Genomic DNA, 24,428 nt, shown 5'->3' on the forward strand with positions numbered 1-24,428 from the left:
CTGCTTTTTGAATGTTGGTTTACTTTCTGGGGAAAAAACCCAACATTTTGAAATCCGTTGGGTTTTTGTTGTTGTCACCTGAGCTTATTTGTTTTTTTATAGAAGTTGGTGTGGACCTCACAATTGTTATTTAGGCCCTGATAAAACAAACAAAAACAAAAAAAGACATTTAATAGAAAGAGGGTGTTCTTGTTTTTTCCCATGACTGTATAGCAGGAAATGTGATCTTTTAGTAAGCATGAAGCAAACACACTGAAATAAGGCTGGTGGGTGTTACTCAAACGGAAGACTGCGTCCTAGTAAGGCCACTTATCCCTACTGCTACATCATAAAGTGCCTTTGAGGGGCATCTCAAGTTGAAGGATCCTCGGAAGGGAGCCTACGTTTCGTTGCCTTCATTCGGCAGATTTTGAAGGATGCATCAGTGTATCCTTCACATCCTCCAATCACCCCAATCCTTTGCATACATTCTGAAATTCATGAAAAACATTACGGGACACGAGTCGGCACTGAGCTCCGCCGAGTTTGTTATGAAATGTAAGACCAAAAATGTTTTCGGAGATGAAGGCATTCGTGTATTCTTTCAAAGGGAACTCTACGTTGTGTTAGCTGAAAGCAGTGGGAAGCGCCCTCGCACGTGACCATTATCTGAAGCTGGTGTAACATCATGATTATTTATATGCCTGCCGTGATCAGGTGACATGACAATTAAGCGCGTCACGTGATATATAAACAGCACCTGGGAACCCCACCGTCAGCCTTATTATCTTCAGCGAGACTGCATGTCGGTCGTTTGTGTAACGCTCGCAAAAAGACTCTTCATTTACTCTCTATCTTTTCAAAAAAAAGAAAAATCTCTTTTCTTTTCTGTCCTTTAAAAAAAATAAAAAGGAGAAAAGCATAAGTGAAAGACTTGACGACGTGTGTTACGCCTTGCTCCTGTTTCATCACGGGGACGATGGACACACTTTCTGCTTGAAGTGTCTAGGGTTGGAGCATGCCATGGCAGTCTTCGAGAGGTCTGACTGTGCACATTGTGAACGACTTACAATTAGGCAGCTCCGCTCGTGATTTGCTCTCTTCCCGGCTGAAGAGAGTTGGGTTTCAGAGCCTCGCATATCTGGATCCTGGGGATCTCGTATGGATCTGAAAGAGGAGCCAGAGACGAGTGCTGCTCTATCTCTTGCTCTGTCTTCTGGGTCCGGCTCTCCACTGGATTTTGGAGCTCGCGTTGCGACTTCTTCCACTATGGAAAGCCAAAAAAAGAAAAAAACACAAAAAAAATTCCTCTCTGACTCCAAGGAGCCAGGAGGGTCTGCTAAAAACTGAGAGCAGCATATAAAGAGCTGCTTGAAGTGATTACTAAGGCTGGATTAGCTTTTTTCTCCCTGGTGAAATCCAGATGTTTTCTAATTTTTTTCCAGATGTGCATGACAAAATATCATGCTTCTGGTGGAAAACCTAGCATAAGCCATATTTATACCAGAATGAATGGCATGGCTATTTAGCTATGCTGAAGGTGGAGGAGGCACTTGTGAGCTAGGTTTCTCCACTGACGGCAGGTAATTTAAAGGGGCCCGCTTTGCCATCCAAGCCATGTAAGGCCACCACGGTGTTGGTGGGCAAGGCCTATGCAGTAGTGGGTCTTGCTTATGGGTCACTGCAGACAATGGCAGTGTTGCAGGCCTACCAAGCAGACCTGCTGAGTGAGCTCGACATACTGCAGCATTCATCCAGTTCCGTCCCTGTTGTGTGGAGTTCACCCGGGCATCCACGAGTGGAGTGGAGGCCAGCACTAGTGCGAGGGAGGCACAGAAGGCGAGTACAGCAGCTCACCTCCCCCCACAGACAGCCAGGGGAACCGGACGGCCACAGTCTGCTACTAGGCCTAATCTGAGAATGATCATAAAGGCCAAGCAGACAAAGGAGGAGCGGTCCGGAGAGGCCGTAGAGGGACGTATCAATTGACTTGTGCTACTGTAGGGCCTCCCCTAGCCAAGGTTGTCCCAAGTTTTCAGTGTTCTCTGGTCAGCGAGCTGTCACAGGGCAACAAAAATCTAATGCTTCCCATCTAGTAAAATGTGGAACAGTTAACATCATTAAAAGACCATCTGGCAGCGTGGAACCTACTGCCAAATGTGTCTCCATGGGTTCTGTCTACCATAGAAAAGAGGTACCGGGTCCAGTTTATAGCTCGAACCCCCCGGGTTCAGAGGTGTGCTCACCACAGTAGTCAGCACAGAGCAGAGCCCGATGTTAGCGCAGGAAGTAAGATCCCTATTGGGCAAAGGGCCATAGAACATGTACCTCATTCCCTGAGGGAGGGAGGTTTTTACAGCATCTATTGCCTGGTCCACAAAAAAGAGGGGAATATATGGCCAATTTAGATGTGGATCATCTGAACTGTACTTTTCGGACATATAGGCTAAAGATGCTGATGCTCAAACTTATCGTGCCACAGATTCAGTTCGAGGACTGGTTTGTGATGATAGATATAAAAAGGTGCATATTTCCACATACAAATATTGCCCAGTCACAGGAAGTTCGTGAGGTTAGCATTTGGAGGCAACACATGCCAATATTGGGTTCTTCCCTTCGGGCTAGCTTTATACCCTTTGCACCTTCACAAAGTGCATGAATGTCATTCTGGCTCTATTGCGACTCCAGGGCATCCGTGTACTAAACTACCTGGAGGACTGGTTAATTCTAACATGATCCAGGGGACTGGCAGTTCAACATTGAGGTCTTGTTCTTGCCCATATGAAGAGTCTGGGGCTCAGGTAGAACCTCAGAAAAGTATGCTTTCTCCAGTTCAGTGGACAACATTTCTAGAGGTTATAAGGATTCTACTATGATGAGGGCGTTTGAGAGCTCTGGGACATGCAGGTAGATCATGACATGGTAGCCTGGATACTCTTTATATATTCCTGTATTGTTCTCCTTACTAGCTCTTTTAACTCTTCTTTTCTTTTCTTTTTTGGCTGCTGCTGTGACACCCTAATTTCTCCATCTGTGGATTAATAAAGTATTATCTTATTTGTTTTTGTTGTAGATATTTTTAGATTTTTTTTTCTTTTTGATTTAGATTTTTACTTTTCTTTGGATTTTTTACATTTTATTTTTCTTTTGACCGTTTTAAGATTTTTTTTATGTTTTAGATTTTTTTTTTTAGATTTTTATTCTGTCAGATTTTCTTTATGTACAGAACTTCATTTTTTTAAGATTTAAAAAAATTGTAAAAAATTAAAAATTTTTTTTTAGATAGTTTTATTTTTAGTTTTATTTTAGATTTGTCATGGAAATTTGAGAAACACAAGTAGACTCATCCTTAAGAAAGCAAACGGTGTCTTTTATTGAAGCATATTAACAGCATGAAAAGAAAGAAAAAGAGTGCTCTGTGTCTCTCACAGCTCCATTTATAGAGTGACCTTCTGGATATGTGTGTGTGTGTGTCTATGTGTGCACGTGCGAAAAACAAGCATGTAGCTGTGTGTCTCGATAAGAATTTGTCAAGCCTCTCTTTGGAATGAACAGGTTACTCCCTACACCCATGTATGTGGCTATTTGTAGAGCACTTTGTCCAGAACATGATGTACACTATGTTGGTCTACAGAGTTATGAGTCTAACAAGGGCTTCTACTGTAAGTGTGTAAAGAAAAACAAATGAGTACAATAATCTTTTTATATATATATATATATATATATATATATATATATATATATATATATATATATATATATATATATATATATATTACACACACTTGATTTTTATTTTGTTTTTAGATATTTTATATTTGTTTTTTCCCCATTTTTATTTTTGTTTGAGATATTGTTAGCTTTTTATTTAGTTTTAGACATTTTAAGATTTGTGTTTTTTGTTTCTTTTATTTTAGACATTTTTTCATGCTACATGTTTCATCATGGAAGGAGGAGCTCTGGTTTGCTGTAGTCTAACCAAGTATGCTGATAATATTTAATGTCACAATAATTAATTTCTTTCAATTATTAATTTTATTTAGTTCTTTATTACATCACCCAGCACTCTTTAAATAAATGTGAGTTGTGTGCTAGTTGTGCTCTGGTGCACCACCAGAGAGAGCTGCTGTGCTGAACACAAGGAGTGCAACACATTACAACTGAGAGAAAAAGCCCAAGTACATTATTTCTTACTGTATATACAGGTCTCTATCATTGTATATAAATAAATAAATAAATAAATAAATAGTCTATTTCAGGAGACTGTATTTTAAAGATAATTTTGTAAAATCATAATAATCTTTACAGATCTTTATTGGAAAAGGTTTAAATTATGTTTTTGTTTGTTCACTGAACCATAAACAGTTTTTGCACATGCACCTGTGGAACAGTCCAGACACAAACAGTTTACAGGTGGAAGGTGATTAAGGTCACAGGTAAAAAGTCATACACTGCCACCTACTGGCGCAGATAGGTAAAATATAGGATGTCTCTGTCTGTCTGTCTGTCTGTCTGTCTGTCTGTCTCTCTCTCTCTCTCTCTCTCTCTCTCTCTCTCTGTCTCTCTGCACATTTTGTTCTGCTGAATAGTGTGAACTGCCATGAGATCCTGCCAGAAGGCTCTACTGGTCGCTGGAGCCTGTGTGTATTGCTGGAGTAGCACAAAAAGTTGAAGAAGTTAAAGAGGACTGGAAAGGAGGAGGATTTCTAACCCGATGGTCAGGAGAAGACATTGGTGCTTTCAAGCCTGTAGTGCAGAATTGGTTGAGAGTGATCTGATGTTCTCTCTGGCCACTAGGGGTCACTGTGCTCCCACGGTGTGTAACAATTAATTATGTTTTCAGAGAGCTTCACAGTTGACCCACAATTTGATGTATATGTATAAAAAAAATCAGACAAAATAGAACACAGTAAATTAGGAAATATACAGAAATGAACTTTCCTTTCTTTATTTTTCTTTCGACTAGAGTGTGGAGGATTGAAGGGTCGATACGACACAGGTCAGCAAGGAAGAATAGATAACAGGATAGAGAGAAAAAATGTATCGTTTATCACAACAGCATAAAGGAGTGAGAATTCACAGAGATAGCAGTTTGATGATGAAAATAGCTTTAGAAATAATTTTATCTGTGTGTGTGTGTGTGTGTGTGTGTGTGTGTGTGTAGTTCTCTCCCTTTTCTACAGTATATTCCCTCCTTTCCCCCAAATACTAGACAGTTCACCTTGTTCTCTGTCCACACTTCTTTGTCCTCTTACCCAATTGCCTGAAATGATTTTAGTCCAAAGAGCCTGCGTACCACCGTCTACCCCAATAAATCACATCAGGACGGTTCTGTTGACTGAGGTTACAGTTACATCCCATTTGATTGACACTTTCATCCAAAGTGTCTTATGAGCAGTTGAGGGTTACGGGCTTTGCTCAAGGGCCCAGCAGAACAGTGCCAGCTTGACTCGTGACCCAATGAGCCATCGCTACCCTCCGGTTTGATGGGATGTTTTGTGTATATAAAAGGTTAAATAAAGTTAAATGTCACAGTTACAGTACAGCAGTTACGTGTTTTATTATCAACCCATTCCAGGTGTAATATACAAAGGCCTAAGGGCCCATGCGTTATTTTTCTCTTCTTTCTTTCCTGTTTTCTCATGATGTAGACTTAATTTTCTTGCGATCTTGATATTACAACATGTTTCTTTTATTGTTCTGGAGGCAGCAAAAGCTTAGTGCAGTCCGGCAGCATATGAAGTTTTACTTTGTTGAGGGACTCACTCCAGATGAAATATCTCCGTGTCTGTCAGCGATTGACGATTTCCACATAGGTGTCCGACACTTGAGAAGGGGACACCCCGTCTCTCTTAATCTTTACAGCGGCCAATTATTACATATATGATGGCGATGGCCAACGTGCATGTAACACCTGCCCCATTCACAAGGCGTGAGATTTTCTCCTGATAAAATTATGTTGTGAGAAAAGGTCGAAAACTAGAACATGTCGAGATCACAAGAAAACAAGAAAGAAAAAATAATAATGCATGGCCTTTAAGGACTTCTGTAGTAACACAACTATAGCACAATTATAATTAACAAGTATAAAACTTTAATCAGATGCCATTAACCGTGTATCCCACCTGAAACCTGCACCACTATATCTGACTGTTTATTTTAAATAATTTGAATTACACTTTCCCTTGAGGTAAAAGAGGTGCATGTTTATCATTCTATATCATTTAAATAATTTTAATGCATCAGTCAAATGTGGAAAGTTTAGCCAAGCTGAAATGATTTGTTACTCCTGACACGTTAATAATATTGCCCCACTGTGAATAAAGGGTAAGTGCTCATTTCTTTCTGCTCAGAGTTTATCCAGGCAAATGTTTCTTGTTTTTTTTGCACCTTTGATAACATGAAGTATTTCTTTATACTCTGCTGTAGATGTGTTCAGAAATATATCTTTCTGCACCCAGTTTATTAGTCGAATGGTTTGTTCTTGGTCGATGAGATCCCATCTGCCGTATTTTTTCACTATGTCCTTAAATCCTCTCTTGTAGTAATCGTTCCTGTCCATGGCTGCAAGTCCAGACTCACACGTCCTGAAATGATGAGGGATACCTGAGAATTAAGTAGAACAGTGATCATTTGGATTAGTTCAGCCAGAGTAAAGAATTTACTAGTTTGTAGTCTTCGTTGTAGCGTACAGGCGTAAAACAAGTAGCAAGAGGACAAAATCTAAAAACAGACTCTTTTCACTCGTGTATGTTCATCTGTTGTAAATATAGGTATAACACGTACCGAGATCATTCCAGATGTGGTCCGAGCATTGAGGATGGGCCATCATTAAGGAGAGCTTCAGCGCTTTCTCTGTGTCTCCACTTGAAAAGGTTCTCGTCAGGAAATGTCTGAGGAACATGAAAATGAAACATGCATGGATCAGTATTAAGAGAATAAATGATTGCAGTGCTAGAGACAAAACCAGGCGTTGAGATGAGATGAGACCTGCATGCTCTGGATTCAGCGCTGTTGCCGCTGCTCAGTGCATGGTGGTGATCAGAGGACAGCGCGTTCATGCAAAGCTGTGTTTTTCCATTCGGGTCATGTTTCATTTTCATCATTAAGTAGAAAACGTCCTTGTTTGTTCTGTCTAATGAAGAAGAAATCTCGGGGTTTGTTTTGATGAGATGAAGGACTGCAGTCCATGTGGTTTTTGGTGGAATGTGCTGTGCCTCCACTACTCCTGCTGTGGGCTTCTCCATGTCTAAAAGGCTTCACAGTATTTCATACAAGATGATGATTTAGTATTGTCAGTAATTCACTAGATTTCATTCCTGTAGTGACTACGAGAATTTATGAAGAAATTTGGCTTAGTATGTTCAGACTAGTACATGAATTCAATAAGAAACCTAAAGCAAACGAGTATAAACAACATGAATTTAAAAATTACCACTTGTGGTCGCCCACTTTTCCAAGTTTGTACTCATCAATAATTTGTTTCGGTGTCTTGTCTTTGGTGTACTTGATGTACTGCTCCATATCACATTCCCTCACTCCAGCTTGGATTTTAAATTTATTCGAGTTGTTTGTCATGTTGAAAATGTTCTGGATCTTCACAGCATCTACATACTTATTTGGGTTTAAAAGAATCTGTAACAGAAAAAAAACCAAGATCTTACGTTAGGTCCCTGTTAAAGAAGTTATACTCAAACGGTGGGTAAAAATGATCTCGTTTATAAGATGTTAAAATGGGATCTGTACATGCTGGGAATTTCAGTAAGTTCACGATAAGTTTTAAATCTAGAGGAAGATTGTCATATCACAGCAAACCAGCAACTCCATTTCCCAGGATGCACCACCAACTACAAACATAGGACTACACTTCCCACACACACGTTCACCTTCTACAGAATTCTAATCACACACCTGTTGCCAATCTCCTACTCACTCACTTCACACTATGAGTAAGAGACTGTTCAAACACTTTGTCTTTGCGAAGTATTACGTGTGTCATCCGTATCATCTGTGTACCAAGCCGTTTATCATCTTGTTTTCTGTCCTAGTTTTGATCTTGTTGTAGCCCTCATTTCGATTCTTGTTTATGCCCGTTTGCTGATCGCCTGACCTATTGCCTGTTTATGACCATGTCTATGTTTCACGATTAAGATTTGTCTGCGAGTCTCTCATATAATAAAGCTCTTGTCTGCATTTGCATCCGTCCTCAACTCCATTACGTGACAGAATACTGCGCCTCACCATGGATGACGCCTCATTTTTTGTTGCTGTTTTGCTTAATAACCAGTCAAATTACCAAGTAAAGTATAAACTTTCTTCCCAAGTATCAATAATAATCATCACACACGGTCTGAAATGCCTGTATTGTACTGCACTAAACAGCCAGCCACCTCACCAAATGGCTGCTAACACCTTTTCATAGGTGACTGAACAGTTTTGTGTGTGTAAACTCAAATTTGCACAAATTATTGATACAGCCCAGAGATACGAAAGCACTAAGCCAGCTAACCAATATCTGGCAACTAAACTTACATGGCATATTCTTACTTACCTCCTCACTGACTTTCCTACGTAGATCTTTAGCTTTTTGTAGCACAACATTGTTTGGGTCGTTAGTTGTTGCTTGGATGACTGCATGAAAAAGACAGTCGTGATTTGAGGACTTCACAGTTTCTCGTGAACCATCGGGGCATATAATATCGACATGGCCACTCTGTGGAAAGTCTTCAGCCTTAATGCTACGCTTCAGTTTATTCAATATTCCTTCATTCCTGTGAAATGAATTGAATTACGAGAATGCATTTATGTGACCAAAAAGTAATGTCTGCACCAACATCAAAAAGAATTTATACAGTGGTACTTAAACGTTTATAGAATTTTCTATATTTCTCCATAAATATGACCTAAAACATCATCAGATTTTCACTCAAGTCCTAAAAGTAGATAAATATAAACCCAATTAAACAAATGAGATAAAAAATATTATACTTGGTCATTTATTTATTAAGGAAAATGATCTAATATTACACATCTGTGAGTGGCAAAAGTATGTGAACGTATAGGATTAGCAGTTAATTTTAAGGTGAAATTAATGTCAGGTGTTTTCAATCAATGGGATGATGATCAAGTTTGAGTGAGTCAGCGTCCTGTTTTATTTAAAGAACAGAGATCTATCAACAAAAAAACGTTGTTGAAGCTCATCAGGTTGAAAAAGGTCACAAAACCATCTCTAAAGAGTTTGGACTCCACCAATCCACAATCAGGCAGATTCTGTACAAATGGAGAAAATTCAACTCCATTGTTCCCCTCCCCAGGAGTGGAGACCAATAAAGATCACTCCAAGAGCGAGACATGTAATAGTCCACGAGGTCACAGAGGAACCCAGGGGAACTTCTAAGCATCTAACATCCTCTCTCACATTTTAAGGTTCATGAGTCCACCATCAGGAGAACACTGGTCAACAATGGTGGTGTTTGCATGGCAGGGCTGCAAGGAGAAAGCCACTGCTCTGGAATGGCCAAGTCTTGGAAGTTTTGGAATGGCCAAGTCAAAGTCCTGACCTTAATCCAATAGAAATGTTGTGGAAGAACCTGAAGCAAGCAGTTCATGAGTGGAAACCCACCAACATCCCAGAGTTGAAGCTGTTCTGTACTGAGGAACGGACTAAAATTCCTCCAAGCTGATGTGCAGGACTGATCAACAGTTACCCCAAACGTTTATCTGCAGTTATTACTGCACAAGGGGGTCACACCACATACTGAAAGCAAAGGTGCACATACTTTTGCCACTCACAGATATATAATATTGGATCATTTTCCTTAAATAAATGACCAAGTATAATGTATTTTCTTTAATTTGTTTAATTAGGCTCTCTTTATTTACTTTTACGACTCTTAAAATCTGGTGATGTTTTAGGTCATATTTAGGAATATATATATATATATATATATATATATATATATATATATATATATATATATATATATATATATATATATATACAGAAAAGTTTCTTAGGCTCACCCTGGAGAAGTCAGAGGTGTTTTCGTCAGCAAGAGTTTGATTGTACCAGCTGCTGGATCAGTTCCTGAGTAAGTCTCCTCTGTGAGAAGTTTTCCTTGAGTACCTACTACAGTTATACAAATTCCTTTTCCTTCCAACAAATTACTCTTTGTGAGGACATGGACTTCTAAAGCTGTCGCTGGCTTTTGTTCATCAGTTATATTATTAGCGTAGTATGTGAGCTCATTTCGTTCTTCTTCAGTCAAAGATCTGTCCTTGGATTCTGTGGCAGATTTCAGATCATAATGATGCTGCTGACTCACAGTGAAACTTTGGGTTTCATGCCTCCCCAGAAAATTACCAACTAGTTCTCCAGTAACAGAGTTTAGTCTTTGAGTGAATGTTTTCGTAAACATTGATGTAGCAAACCCAGAAAACTTCTCTACCATGGTTTGGGAAAGAATGTCTGAAACCACGTCAATGAGTTCATCTTTAAGACGTTCCACATCTTCCAGTTTGTCCCTTCCATCATTGTCATATGTCTCAAATAATGGATCCTCCTTCATGGTCTTCAAAAATGCAGGAACAAAATTACTGTCAATGGTCTGTTTAGTAGGAATGGAGGAATACATTTCATAAATTCTGGTGGACATGCTTGCAGTTTTCAGAAGTGTCTTGATGCAGGTATAAGGTTTTTGTGCAACAAACTCTGCAGCCATGTCCCACAAATTTGACAGTGTTTGAATGGTCTTTTGGGTTTGCTTACAGTTTATTACAAGGCTCCTGATAGTAAGTTTCGTATTCAGAGAAACATGTTCAATAATTTGCTTCTCCAAGTTTTTGCTAATCTTGTAGTCAGACTCTTTATTCAAGGCGGCCTTTGGGACTGCTGAGCTAATGAAATCTGTGAGCACTCGAGCAAACTGTTTATTCTGTTGCAGTGCTGAGCAGATAGATTTGTTGAAAGTAAGTTGAAATCCTTGTTTGAAAGTTTTTTTAACTGTAGCATCAATATTGTTCAAAGCAGTGTTTACTCCCCGAATAGCCAATTCTTGGACAGCATACGCACTTGCATTTTTTAAGTTCAGTTTGGCCGTGTTCAGTGTGATGTTTTTTATGCATGCTGATAATGCTAATGATGTGGCTGTTGTACAATTGGACAAAAAATGACTTCTTCCTGATCGGATGGCACTCCACGCAATATTCTTCAGTGATTTAGTGCCATTGAAGATTCCATTTGCTGCGTTTTTCACAGAGGACAATGATCTTTTGGGAACACTAAATCCACCGCAGGCCAAAGAATTTCCCATCCTCAATGATTTAGACATTGCCCATGAAGCCCAAGTAAAATTGCCATTTATCATACCCATGACTCCACTGATCATGTCATACACACCTTCGGAGATCAAACCAGGACCAAAAGAGGACATCTCACATATCAGAACTCCTGCTACAATCTGAACCATACCAAGAAAACAACAAATCAGGGCATCAAATGAGAATTGGGGCTTTTGCTTCAGTTCAAACAAAACTGCAAGGCCATAATTACGAAAGAGACCGAGTTCACTACAAGACACAAAATCCTCCTCAGTGGATAAGTTGTAAAGAGTCAAGTCCATAGTTTTGATGTCTCCTTCACCCAATCCAAGCATGTCAAGTGTTTTTTTGATATTTTGCTTCCATGAGTTAAATATGTTCATCCTCGCCTGCATTTGTATTTGGAAGTTACAGCTACCGCAATGATGCGGTTCAAAATCTCGATTAACGGACAAGGAGCAAAAGCTCAGTGTATTGGTCGTTTCTGATATGTAAACATCTATGGCCTTCTCTGCCTCCTCAAGTAAGGAGCACGCCTCACTTTTGTAGCCTTCTTTGGCCATGTTAATGGTAATGTAGGCCTGGTTATACAGTGCAACAGCTCTGTAGTAGCTGTCGGAGTCAGAGGCTTTTTTCCAGTAAGATTTCGCTCCATAGTCACATTTGTTTTTGTTTTGAAAGTGCAAGGCAGTTCGTCCTAAAGCCTGCTGAATGTGGTCATAAAAGTTTTCACTCTGACCTTGTAAAAGTTTGTTACTTGTATCTAGCAAGTGCTGGATGAGGTCTTCTTTCAATTCAGTGAGGTCACTCTGTATGTTAATCTGGTCTGTGTGAAGTATCAACCACATACCCCATGACTCTTTTAAAGCATTCAGGGCTGGGTGATAGTCCATCTTACTCTGAAAGGACTCAAAGTAACGAGGGACATCTTTTACTTTAACTTCAAAGAGGTCTGTCTTCTCTTCTGTATTATAACGCCTGTCAAAGTCACTAAGGAACTGACAAAATGTGGAGAACAGCTCTTCCTTCATTGCAATTTCAGCTAGTTTCTCCTTCTCCATGTCTTTTATTCGATTAACCTCGTACTCTTCTCTGAGGTCCCTCATGACCTCAATAGAATGTCCTCGGTAGGCCATGGCTAGATGATCCTGGTTCAGTATTAACTGGACCATTCCCGGGGTGCCTTTTCGACCTGTTCGCCCAAAGACCTGTTTCTCGACTCTTCGGTTATTGGGGAAGTACGTGAGTAACACAAAGAGACCACCACAGCGATTAACCTCCTCCGTAACCTTAATGTCTGTTCCACGTCCTCCAAGGTTAGTGGTAATGATGATGTGTCCCTTGATGAACTCCTGGTTCTCAATGTTGTGGCTCTCGCTCATCGTGTACATGGTAACTGAATGTTTGCTTTCTGCTTTTACTTTTTCTTTGAGAGCATTTGCTGTGTTGACGTCCTCACACACGACTAACACCACCTGTCCTCTGTCAGAGACTTTTGAGATCGTGGCACAAAGAGTTTGGAGCCATTGTTCGGTACCTCCCCTCACCTGGACTGCAGGGAGCTCAGTAACCTTTTGACGCTGATGAGCTGGTATGACATAGCTGTCCGTTTTGTAATGCCTTGCCAGGAAACCCTTGTCAGCATCTCCCCCCAGTGTTCCAGAAACACCAAATATCCCTTTCCCACTGAGATATCTTTTAAAGAAATTGGAATTTGACATGTAGTTTGTCACATGTGATAACGGTGATAAAGTTAACTGGTGCTTCATCTCCAGAAATTGTTGCAGTCCATCACCCCATCGTTTTCTTTTCTCCAACATTCCACTGGCCTGGAAATCCACTGGAATTATTGCATGGTACATGTGTTGATCTTCTTCACTAACATCTATTCCCTGAGCACTAAGAGATCTCTCGATCATGTACTCTCTGCCTTTGGTCATCTGAATGGCCTTCAATGCATTCTCAACAAACACTGGCAGCTGATTTTCCAGGTATTTCTCTAAGAAAGAAGGGATTACAAGAGTGTTGTCTCCTTCTTTTGAACTGCATTGCTTAGAATATTTAATCTTTGATTTCAGCTGGCTAACAGTGGCTTCAACAAGCAAATTTTCAGACAAGATCTCACAAGCATTTCCATTCTCGAGGAGCAACATGTTGATGTTTTGGTCAGTTTTTGCCTTTTTTTCTCCAAACTGAATGGCTTTTCTAGTTTCTGACTGATATATATAACAGTTGAATGCCACCTTCTGCTCCATCCCCATCTCGAGAACACTGAGCAGGTCATACTGTTGTTCTATTCCTGTTTTGGCCATGATGGTCTTCCATGCCTGATTTTCCATAGTGACACGTTGCTTTTCTCCTCCATCATTAATAGAGAGCTTCAAATTTTCAAAATCTTCCTCTGAGTAAAAGCCTAATTCGGTTCCTGGCAACAAAATTTCCAGTGGTGAAAATGTATCACTTTTTTCTGAACCAATCATTGCTATCAGGGCAGCTGTGTGAAAATTCTGGACTCTTGTTGTCCACATGGTCTCTCCAGTGTCTTCTATCTCAATTGGTCGACATGCAGATATCATGGCCCAGATGCTTGCTAGGACTTGCTCCAAATGCTGGAGGCCACTCGACTCATGGGACAGAAATGTTATTTGAACTCCATTATCCAAGGTCATGTAGTCAACCTCGTCCACAAGGACCAGCTCAAACCTTCTGTCTCCTCGAGTTGTTTTCTTCTCAAACTCTTGTTTCAGTGTATCTGCGGCAAAAGTCCCAACAGTACTGTAAATTATTTGTTGTTTGTATGCTTCCTGAGTCAGTTCCTCTTGTTTTTCAGATGAGACATCATTCAGCATTGGAGGAACAGCAGATGACGTTATGCCAAACATGTTGTACAGTCCACTCCATTCCTCTAAATCACGACAGGCGAGGACCGGGGAGCTGGTCACAATGTCCACCTTTACACCACGAATGGCATGGATTGCAGCAAGCATGGCTAAAATACAAGATTTCCCTTCACCTGTCCCAATTTCAAGTAGACAACCTGTATTAGTTTTTGATTTTGGAAGCAGGAAAACAACCAAGGTTGCAAGTTGAGTTAATCTGGGAAGATATCCTTCAATGACTATTTCCTTTTTACCCCTCTGAATAGTGACAGCAGAGCATATCTTTACTGCGACTGACATTCCCACTAGCACATGTTTGAGAACTTGTCTATCTGGGTTGTTAAAATCCAGTTCTCTAATCATTTTCTTTACATTCTGGATGTTTTTTTCACTGAGACTAGCTGTTTTGTATTTTGGAAGCTCCATTTCCAGATACCCCAGAACGTCCTCTAGTATTATCAGGACATTCTCTGGGTAGTTTGCTTTACGCATTTCACTAATAACAGTATCAGCATTTTTGTGTCTCTCTTTGTCAACATAGCTTTTTAACCCTCTGAGGGGATCAGCTGAACCGAAAGCAGTAAAGACGCTCCCATACTCCAGCTTGTACGTCTGTGCAATGTGAAGTATTGACTGCACTTGTTCTTTGTCTTTGCCAAAATGTTTCCTCATGAAATCTGTTATTTCTGGCAGTTTCCATGTGTTGTTGAATGCAATCTGACACAGAATTTCTTTACTCTGTGTAGACAGTTGCATATCAGTTTGAAGAATGCTCTGTAAAAGATTAAACGCAATCGATGGATGATCATCTTGCAACAGTTCAAGCAGATCCATGAGGAAGTCCCGTTCATGTTTTTGTGTGTGGTCTTCTTCATTCTCCTCAAGAACTAAACGCATTACTGCCTCAAGTACTGACAGTCTATCATGTAGAGGCAGAGTCTCATAACCAACTCCACTGTTGAAAGAAAACACACAGCTACTGGACAGATTATGTTTCTTACAGAACTCCACCATTAACTCATTTTGCAGAGTTTTCATTCTGTCTGCTAATGTCTCCTCTGAGTCTTCATCTTCAGTGATTTGATATTCAAACAAGAGTTCCATGAATTTCTTCTCCATTTCTGGAACCTGTAGGAAAAACATATTACATAACCTCCCTCAAATGAAGCACAACATTATAAATTTTAGACTATAATATTTAGCTTAGACCTGTGAACATCTCATTGCTTTTGAAATTGAATTGAAAATAAATTATTACCTCATCTATTTCAATTTCAGCGTCCAGTGGCTGTTGCATTATATGAGTTTGGTGGTGGACCTCATGGCCTCTCAGCCTCTGTCTCTGCTTCAGTGTCTCTGTGGCTTGTGAAAGTTTCTTAGCAGTGAGCTCACTTTCCCTTTTAATCTGTTCCTCAATTCTTCTTTCACGTTCAAGCTGGGCCTGACGTCGCTGCTCTTCATCTCGTCTACGATTTTCCTCTTCCTCTCGCGCATCATCGTCAATTTTCTCTGGATATAATAAAATCATATTAATTACACATTACTTGCTACATCATAATTTACTGTATAAAAAAAATACAGTACAAAATCATTTAAAAAAGTGAATGACACTGATGGGCTGTTCCTTAAATAAAGAATTAGACAGAGCTACCCAATCAGCTGTGCTGTTATAATTTATATAGTTTCTTAAAATCTTTTAGTAAAGAATCAACATACCATAATTTGGGCAAGTTGATTTCTTCTCCTCATAATTTACGCTGCAGTCCAGATGTATTTGCCGGTGGTCTCCACTCTCTCGAATTGTGAAACAGGGGTCATCTCTTGGATTGAATATGTACCATAAATCTGGATCTGTGTAGCACTCAGTCTCTGAGCACTGTCCATATTTCACTTTCAAGTAGATGGTTTGGACCCATTTGCTGTAAAGTGTCTGGCGTTGCTGTGTTTTTTTGTGAGGTTCAACATCAAACTAAATATATACAGAAACACATTCAGTCATGTGTAGCTTAACAAGTACTAGTGACATTAAAAATGTTAATAAATCTGTTTTGAAATGTTTAATTGTATCACTTAATTGCTTACTTGTATTTGCTGAAACTTCCTAACAGAGCCTCCAATCCCACTCAAAATTATTATTGTTTAAAAAGGAAAATAAAAAATAATCAACAACAGTTTGCATGTCTGTATTATTACATCACAGCACTGTTGACTTTTGGATTCTGATCCAGAATCCAGCTCTAACAGTAGCACAGGTTTATATTAATGCGCCCGCTCTAATATGTTGTCGTTTCTATAGTAACTGCTCATTCACAGGGACTATGTAAATGGAATAAAAAACTCGTTGATATGTTGAAGTTTTCTGTGAGGTGGTGTTTATTATTTAACAGGTATGGAAGGAGTCTCCAGTGTCAGTGCTTTGTAACAGCTAGAGGTAAAGCTGTAACTTTAACATCTTCAGGACAGAGAAATTTTACACTTTTCTTTGTGATATCTCTGTAACATGACAAGCTGTGGAGTTTTTTTAAATTTTTTTATCAACTTTGAGAGTAAATAAAGAGCGGGCTGGTGAGGGAACGGCTGTCTATAGCTGCTGTAATGTAAACAAGAACAGGAACTGCTTGAGTGCTCCACATCATTGAATGTAACTGTGAAGGTGATTCAAATTGAACTTTAATTTTTTATTTTAGTTTGCTTTTTTATATACATAACAAAGATGTGTCATAAAAGTGTATAAATTCCTACAATAAATTCCTACAATAAAATTTCCTACATAAAAAATTCCACTACAAGGAAAAATATGTCCCTCTAAGTTATGTCCCACTTTTAATGTTTTCGTTTGACTCACTCTCTTATAAAAAATTATAAAGTGTTGTTCTTTAATAAATAAAAATTTAACCGTTGTCAAACTGCCGTGGTATTGCGTGAATAAAACTTTTGAGTCCGTGCTGTTATAAAAAACTACACATTGTGTATTTAAAGTAATATATTGTATATACAAATGGGTGGAGTTTACATGTACAGAAAACAATTTAAGCCATCTTAAAGAATTTCTGATTGCTGTAGTGATTGTGTATACATTACTGTATTGTATCTGTCATAAAAGAGCCGTGGCGTCTGGTTCTCAATACAGACAGTCCATTTGTAGGGTGTGCGATTGTCAACAGTTATTTCTCCTCCCAGGTACCACATTCTGAAATGGAAAATTACAGCTGTTGATCTGTCAACAATATCACATTTTTTATACAATAATTTAAGAAGGTGTTGTGCATCATAATGTAGTAAAATCATAACAATGTGTGTGGAAGAGATTACATGTTGTTATTGTGATCATGGGGTGAAACATAAATTGCCATTATTTGTTATTATTATTATTATTATTATTATTAGTAGTAGTAGTAATAGTATTAAATCTGCAAGCAGCATTTTTTGGGGCCAAGCACACAGACTCAGTGAGCCACACATTCAAAGATGTGCAACAATTTTTGCGTAAGCAATCAATGAACACAGAGCCATAACTTTAGGAAAAGGGATTCAGGAATGATTTGTAGTTTCACACATTCGCCAGTCTGTCATGGGAGAATGGTTTTGAATATCAGAGTTTCTTTGATAACTTTTGTTTAGACAGATCTCAAGACAAAATTTGGAGGAGGGGTAGCAAAAATGGCACTTTGATGGAAGCATTTTTGGTATGTTATTGTAACTTTTCACCACTAAGTGGTGCTGTCACAAAATTTTTGCATAGCCATAGGGCATAGTCTTGAGAATGCATACCAAGATTACAAGGTCGTTCCTGAGATATTACGCCACTTTCTGTTTGGCGGCTTCACAGTCGGATTAGTTGGCACATTATGGGTTTGGATTGGATTATCAACATTCTTTTGATATCTTTTGTCCAGGTCGATCTGAACATGATGTCAGCCAAATTTGGTGATGACTGGACATAATTTGTAGGAGGAGTAGCAAAAAAAAGAGTTTTTGACATAATCCAAGATGGTCGACAGGAAATACACTTAAATTTCAAATGTTGGTTTGCGTTCACTTCAGCATTCCTAAGGGAATTATAGGAAAAAAGAACTGAATTTAGCACAAACTCTTCAAATGATATAAGGAAAAAAGTAAAGTTGTTACAGTTATTGACCACAAGGTGGCATGGTCACAAAATGTCTTCAGTACAATCAGTGTGTAGTCCTGTATATACTCACCCTGTGATACACCCTCACTTCCTGGTTTGTTCTTTAGTTAATTAATAGTATTTTCTCTTTAAAGTACACTAATTCTTTTGCATCAGAGAAAATGATATTTCGAGGAGGACACCGGTTTACCCCAGTTCAGTCTTTTGTTGTGGCATCATTAAATTGTGTAATAAGTACAGTGGGTATAAAAAAACATCTGCACACCCCTGTTAATTTTTTAAATGAAAAATAAACCATCATGAATCATGTCAGATCTTTTTCTACCTTTACTGTGACATAGCAACTGACAAAATATAAGCAAAAACAATTAGAAATGTTTTAGGGGAACAAAAGACCTGGTTAAATAAGTGTGCAGACCTCTTAACTAATATTACTGTACTATTCTCTCACCCCATAGTATACTCCCAGCCCATGGTATACTCCCTTCCCATAGTATACTCCCACCCCATGGTATACTCCCACCCCATAGAATACTCCCACCCCATGGTATACTCTCACCCCATGGTATACTCCCACCCCATAGAATACTCCCACCCCATAGTATACTCCCACCCCATAAAATACTCCCACCCGTAGTATATTCTCACGCCATAGTATACTCCCACCCCATGGTATACTCCCACCCCATGGTATACTTCCAGCCGTAGTATATTCTCATGCCATAGTATACGCCCACCCCATGGTATACTTCCACCCCATAGTATACTCCCACCCCATAGTATACTCCCACCCAGTGTATTTTCTCATGCCATAGTATACTCCCACCCCATGGTATACTCCCACCCCATGGTATACTCCCAGCCGTAGTATACTCCCACCCCATGGTATACTCCCAGCCGTAGTATACTCCCACCCCATGGTATACTCCCAGCCGTAGTATATTCTCAGCCCATAGTATACTCTCATCCCCTGGGTATACTCTCACCCCATAGTATATTCCCACCCCATAGTATACTCTCACCCGTAGTATACTCCCACCATATAGTATGTTCTCACCCCAAAGTATACTACCACCCCATAGTATGCTCCCACCCTAAAGTATGCTGTCACCCATAGTATATCTCACCCCATCGTATGCTCCCACCCCATAGTATACTGCCACCCCATAGCATTTTCATTTGAATTATGTCACAATTTATGCGTCCACAAATACGAAACACAACTGCAAATAGAGTTTTCAATTGCTTTTGAAAATTGTTCGCAAAATCCTTACATATAAGGAAGTGAGGAAATTAATGTGGCACACCTGATTCTTATTTGTGAATCTGTATTTAACTCTCTCTCTCTCTCTCTCTCTCTCTCTCTCTCTCTCTCGCTCAGTCTCAGTGAGTGGGTGGGGCCGAGGTGCATGTACATCAGCTGAACTCAACCACGCCACTGGAAAGCTGCCATGTTTCCATTACATTTCTTTTTATTTTGTGTTTTTGACACTATGCAGGGATAATAATAAACGCTCACCCAGAGTCCACCGAGATTGTTGTGCCACGACTTTGTTAAAGCACTGTGTTTTTGAGTAAGAGTCTACCGACTTAACACATCTTCATTTGGTCATTTTATTCCTACTCTTCCTTACACAAATTCTTCAGATCTATCAGATAGTGAAGGGATCTCCTGTACACAGCCTTCTTCATGTCCACAGATTTTCTATAGGATTTAGATCTGAGCTCTGACTGACCGATCCAAACCTCTTATCATCTTCTTCGGAAGCCGTTCCTTCGTTGACTTGGATTTGTGCTTTGGGTCGTTATCGTGCTGGAAGGTGAAATATATCTTCATCTTCATCTGTCTAACAGACGCCTGCAGTGTTAGTGCTAAAATAGATCGGTTTTTGGAGATATCCATGACTCCATGTGTCTTGACCAGAGCCCTAGTCTGTGCTGAAGACCTTAACCTTATGCTGCCACCACCATGCTTCACTGTGAGGATGGTGTACTTTGGGTGATAAGCTGTCTTATTTTTGTATTAAACATGTATATTTTACAATTACAACCAAAAAGTTCGACCTTGGTCTCATCAGACTGTAACACAGACTGTTGCCACGATTGTCTCTGGCTTGCTCATTAAATAACATTCATGAATTTAAAATTTATATCCTGAATTGTATTATCCTGAATATATATTTCCATAAAGCCGCTTTCTGACTATGTTCTTTGTTAAATGCAAATAAAATTTAAATGAATAATGAGTGTGGAAGCCATATTGTTAAATGAAACTAAATTGATTGGTGATTAATGTGATAATTAAACACTAGGACTATCCATAATATATATATATATATATATATATATATATATATATATATATATATATATATATATATATATATATATATATAAATGTATACCTCATACTGTTTTTTCTGAAATTCAAACAGAATTGAACATAAAACAAAGGAAACCTGAGTAAACACACAGTACAATTTTTAAAGGATAATGTTATTCATTGAAGCAGAAAAGTTTTCCAATACCAACTGGGCCTGTGTGAAAATGTATTCGCCCCTGTAGTTACTATTTCCTCAAATTTTTGCAACTTCATTGATAATGGGGTTCAGCTGGACGAGACACAACCAGGCCTGATTACTGTCAACCCTGTTCAATCACATCAACACTTAAATAGAACTTTTTCATCAGTGTGAAGTTGATTAAAAGATCTTACTCAGTAACACACTATGGCAAAGTTGAAAGAAAATCCAGAAATGATGATTAAGAAGGTCATTGAAGTACATCAGTCTGGGAAGGATTACAAAGATATTTCAAATGCTCTGGGACTCCAAATAACCACAGCGAGAGACATTATCTCCAAAAGGAGAAACTCAGCTCAGTAGTGAACCTTCCCAGAAGTGTCTGACCTTCCAAACGTCCTCCAAGAGCACATCAACGACTCATCCAAGAAGTCACAGACCAGTCAAGGACAACATCAAAGGACCTACAGGCCTCTCTTAAATCAGTAAAAGTCAGTGTTCATGACTCCACTATCAGAAAGACACTCGGGGAAAATGGCTCCAGAAGAGTGGCGAGGTGAAAACCACTAACCGCTAACCCAGAAGAACATTAAGCCTCGTCTGAATTTCACCAAAACACACCTTGATAATCCTCAAACCTTTTGGGAGAATGTTCTGTGGACTGATGAGTTGAAAGTGGAACTGTCTGGAAGACAGGGGTCCCGTTACATCTGGCATAAACCAAACACTGAATTCTACGAATTCTACAATCCTACATTTACATTTACATTTATTCACTTAGCAGACACTTTTAACCAAAGCGACTTACAAATGAGAAAAATACAAGCAAAGCGATATATCAAGCAGAGAACAATGCAAGTAGTGCTACCATACAAGATCCATTAATTGAATTCCAGAAGATGCAAAGTGCAGAGTAGAGGTGAAAGTGCAATTTTTTATTTTTATTTTTTTTTAAAATTTTTTTTAAAATTATTATTATGAGTTGGTTAGGTGTTCATGGAACAGGTGGGTCTTTAGCTGTTTTGTGAAGATGGTGAGAGATTCTGCGGTCCGGATTGACATTGGAAGTGCATTCCACCACTGAGGAACAGTTAGTGTGAAGGTTATCCTAAAGGAATCCTAAACAGAATGTCCGGTCTTCAGTCTGTAAACTGAAACTCAAGCGTAGCAAGACAATGATCCAAAGCAGAGGTTCTCGACCTTTTGTAAAAGCCCCCCCAAGCCTCCCCAATCATGTGGCATGATATATATATATATACCCCTAATCTATCATCTGTTTTGATAGACAGAAAGAGAGATAGTTTTTTGTTTGTTTGTTAGTTTTTTTACTTTTTTAATTACTTAATAATTTAATAACTTATGATTTTTCTGAACACTATAACTACTTAGAGTAAGAACTAGTCTTATATTAAGAACTAGTCTGTAATAACGTGGACTATTTTACATGTAAAACATGTTGTATTACATTCGTCTCACGTTCTAAAAACATTCGCATGTGAATGATGTAAATAGGGATGAAAGGCGCGTCTCGTTATCCATGGCATTGTTAAATCTCTAGCTCTCAGCCCCTCACTGAATAGAGCAGACGCAAAGAGAGAGGTGAGAGTGCAGCAGGAAAGCAAGACCTCGTGTTTGCAGGACAGTACTGGTGATATTTGGAACGTCGCTAAGGTTTGTCCAAAAAGTCACTAGATTTGACGTTAGGCACTTTTTAATTTTTTTTTTTTTTTTAAAGTCACTAAAGGGGTCTGAAAAGTGGCTAAGTTGGGAACACTGGTCTGCACTGACGGCTAGATAAAATTCAGGCTAAGCTCCGCCTCTCCCCAGCAAAAAGGGAATACAGAGGTAGAGGGAACGTGGGGATTTTCATTTATGCACATTCTATTTGAAAAACAATAAAATACACAGAGGACCCAAATTATGTCTTTTTTTGCTTGAAAACAATATGCACCTCCTTCCAATCTCTCCGCACCCCCCTGGTTGAGAACCAATGATCCAAAGCATAGGAGTAAGTGCAAATGAGGTACTGTGGCCCTCCAGTGTGGCTGAACTAAAGAAAAGTGGGCCTAATTTCCACCACAGCACTGTGAAAGTCTGATCTCCAGTTATCGGAAGCCTCTGGTTGCAGTTATTGCTGCTAAAGCTGGCACAACCAGATTTTAAGTTCAAGGGTGCAATTAGTTTTTCACATTGGTGACAGGTGTTAGATAACTTTTTTTGCTTTGATAAACAAAAAAACACTCAATTAAAAAATGTATTGTGTGTTTACTCAGGTTGCCTTTGTTTTATGTTGCATTTCGTTTTAAGATTTAAAACGATTTAGTACGAGATGTACACAACAATCACAAAAAACATCAGGGCAAATACTTTTCCACAGCACTGTATTGGTGATATACTATAGAATCCTACTAGATTCGCCATCTTCTCATTCATATATCATCATATTAGTCTTTTTATTTTCATTTTAAATTTCATCTTAATATCTTTGTTACATTGTATTGTATTCAATAGTAAAAACAAACACAATCAAAATAAGCTATTTAAAAATGCTTCTACTCAAGAAAAATATGGCAACCCTGGAGATGTGAACTACACGTAGGTGCTTTTTGCGCCCTAGTGCACATATCATAGCGAAAATAACGTGAACTTGCAGGTGCGGCACACAAACAGGACAGCTTTTAATCGTTTAGGCTGAATGCCGTGGTATAAATAGAAGAAGGGTGGAGTCAGAATGTGGTAAGTGAATAGAAAGGTAAATATGTGTCACAGGTCATGCGACAGTATAATTATTCATCTACTTGTAAATGTAATATTAATCATAAATGTCTCCTTTAGAGTTTACAGAAACGATGGCAGCACACAAAACATTGAGCACAGATAAACTCTGATTATGTTTATGCTAGAATGCTAATCACTTTAAATACGTTAGAAGAAATGATGTCGTTTAAAGAGTACAAATAAAACTACACCACTAATTTATGTAGCTTGGATTGTTTGTGGGTTGGTTATGGATAAATTGGATAAATTAAACCTGCTATCACTTTAAGTGACAATATGCTAATGCAGTAGAAACCTTTGCTTGTCGAAGTAGTAAAATTATTATTAAGGTTTACAGAGGTTTCACTTATGTTCGTGGGTTAACACACGTGTGTAATATAGGGCAGCGGTTAAAAGATACGTGTTTAATAAATTACTGTGCAGTTTATGAAACTCACCTTGTGTCTGTTCATAGCCGGCGCTGCTGTCTGAACCTGACTGTCAACATCAGGAGTGAAACTAAAATTATGTAAATAAGAGATTCAGGGTGGAGTGCGAATGTGACGAGTGCATAGTAGCCAGGTGTCAGTCAGTGTGTGTGTGTGTGTGTGTGTGTGTGTGTGTGTGTGTGTGTGTGTGTATAGATCATATTTATGCAGAAATATAAAAAATTCTAAAGGGTTCACAAACTTTCAAGCACCACTGTGTTTGTGTCTGTGTGTGTGTGTTTGTGTGTGTGTGTGTGTGTGTGTGTGTATACAAAAGTTTGCACACCCCTGGCAGAATCTGCTAAATCTTAATACTGTTAGCAAAATAAGATTGATCATGAAAATCCCATGT

At 38.9% G+C, this 24,428-nt stretch overlaps 1 protein-coding gene across 2 annotated transcripts; it reads right to left on the reverse strand.

Moving 5' to 3' along the window:
- Positions 1 to 5,514: 5,514 nt before the first annotated feature.
- LOC108267073 (uncharacterized) lies at positions 5,515 to 24,176 on the reverse strand. 2 transcript variants are annotated; one of them, XM_053681193.1, is made up of 10 exons: positions 24,047 to 24,176; positions 17,259 to 17,367; positions 15,894 to 16,146; positions 15,436 to 15,686; positions 10,003 to 15,305; positions 8,531 to 8,750; positions 7,415 to 7,614; positions 6,970 to 7,236; positions 6,766 to 6,872; positions 5,515 to 6,585 (listed from the first exon to the last, which is right to left on the reverse strand). In XM_053681193.1, exons 2-10 carry the CDS (start codon positions 17,364 to 17,366, stop codon positions 6,329 to 6,331), a joined length of 6,966 nt encoding a protein of 2,321 aa, XP_053537168.1. In that variant the 5' UTR covers position 17,367; positions 24,047 to 24,176; the 3' UTR covers positions 5,515 to 6,328. The 2 variants fall into 2 exon arrangements, 1 of the variants encoding a protein (XP_053537168.1); XR_008396638.1 differs by lacking the exons at positions 5,515 to 6,585; positions 6,766 to 6,872; positions 6,970 to 7,236 and having other exon boundaries at positions 7,476 to 7,614; positions 8,531 to 8,692.
- Between the last annotated feature and the right edge of the window lie 252 nt (positions 24,177 to 24,428).

The sequence above is a fragment of the Ictalurus punctatus genome, chromosome 7 (genome assembly GCF_001660625.3).
Source record: "Ictalurus punctatus breed USDA103 chromosome 7, Coco_2.0, whole genome shotgun sequence".
Lineage (NCBI taxonomy): Eukaryota > Metazoa > Chordata > Actinopteri > Siluriformes > Ictaluridae > Ictalurus > Ictalurus punctatus.

Coding starts and splice junctions, on each gene's coding strand:
- LOC108267073 (XM_053681193.1), bottom strand. CDS start 17,366: ATGTGGTACCTGGGAGGAGAAATAACTGTTGACAATCGCACACCCTAC. Junction 7,237..7,414: donor AAAGTGGGCGACCACAAGTG/GTAATTTTTAAA, acceptor AATACTGTGAAG/CCTTTTAGACATGGAGAAGC. Junction 6,586..6,765: donor CCACATCTGGAATGATCTCG/GTACGTGTTATA, acceptor CTTAATTCTCAG/GTATCCCTCATCATTTCAGG.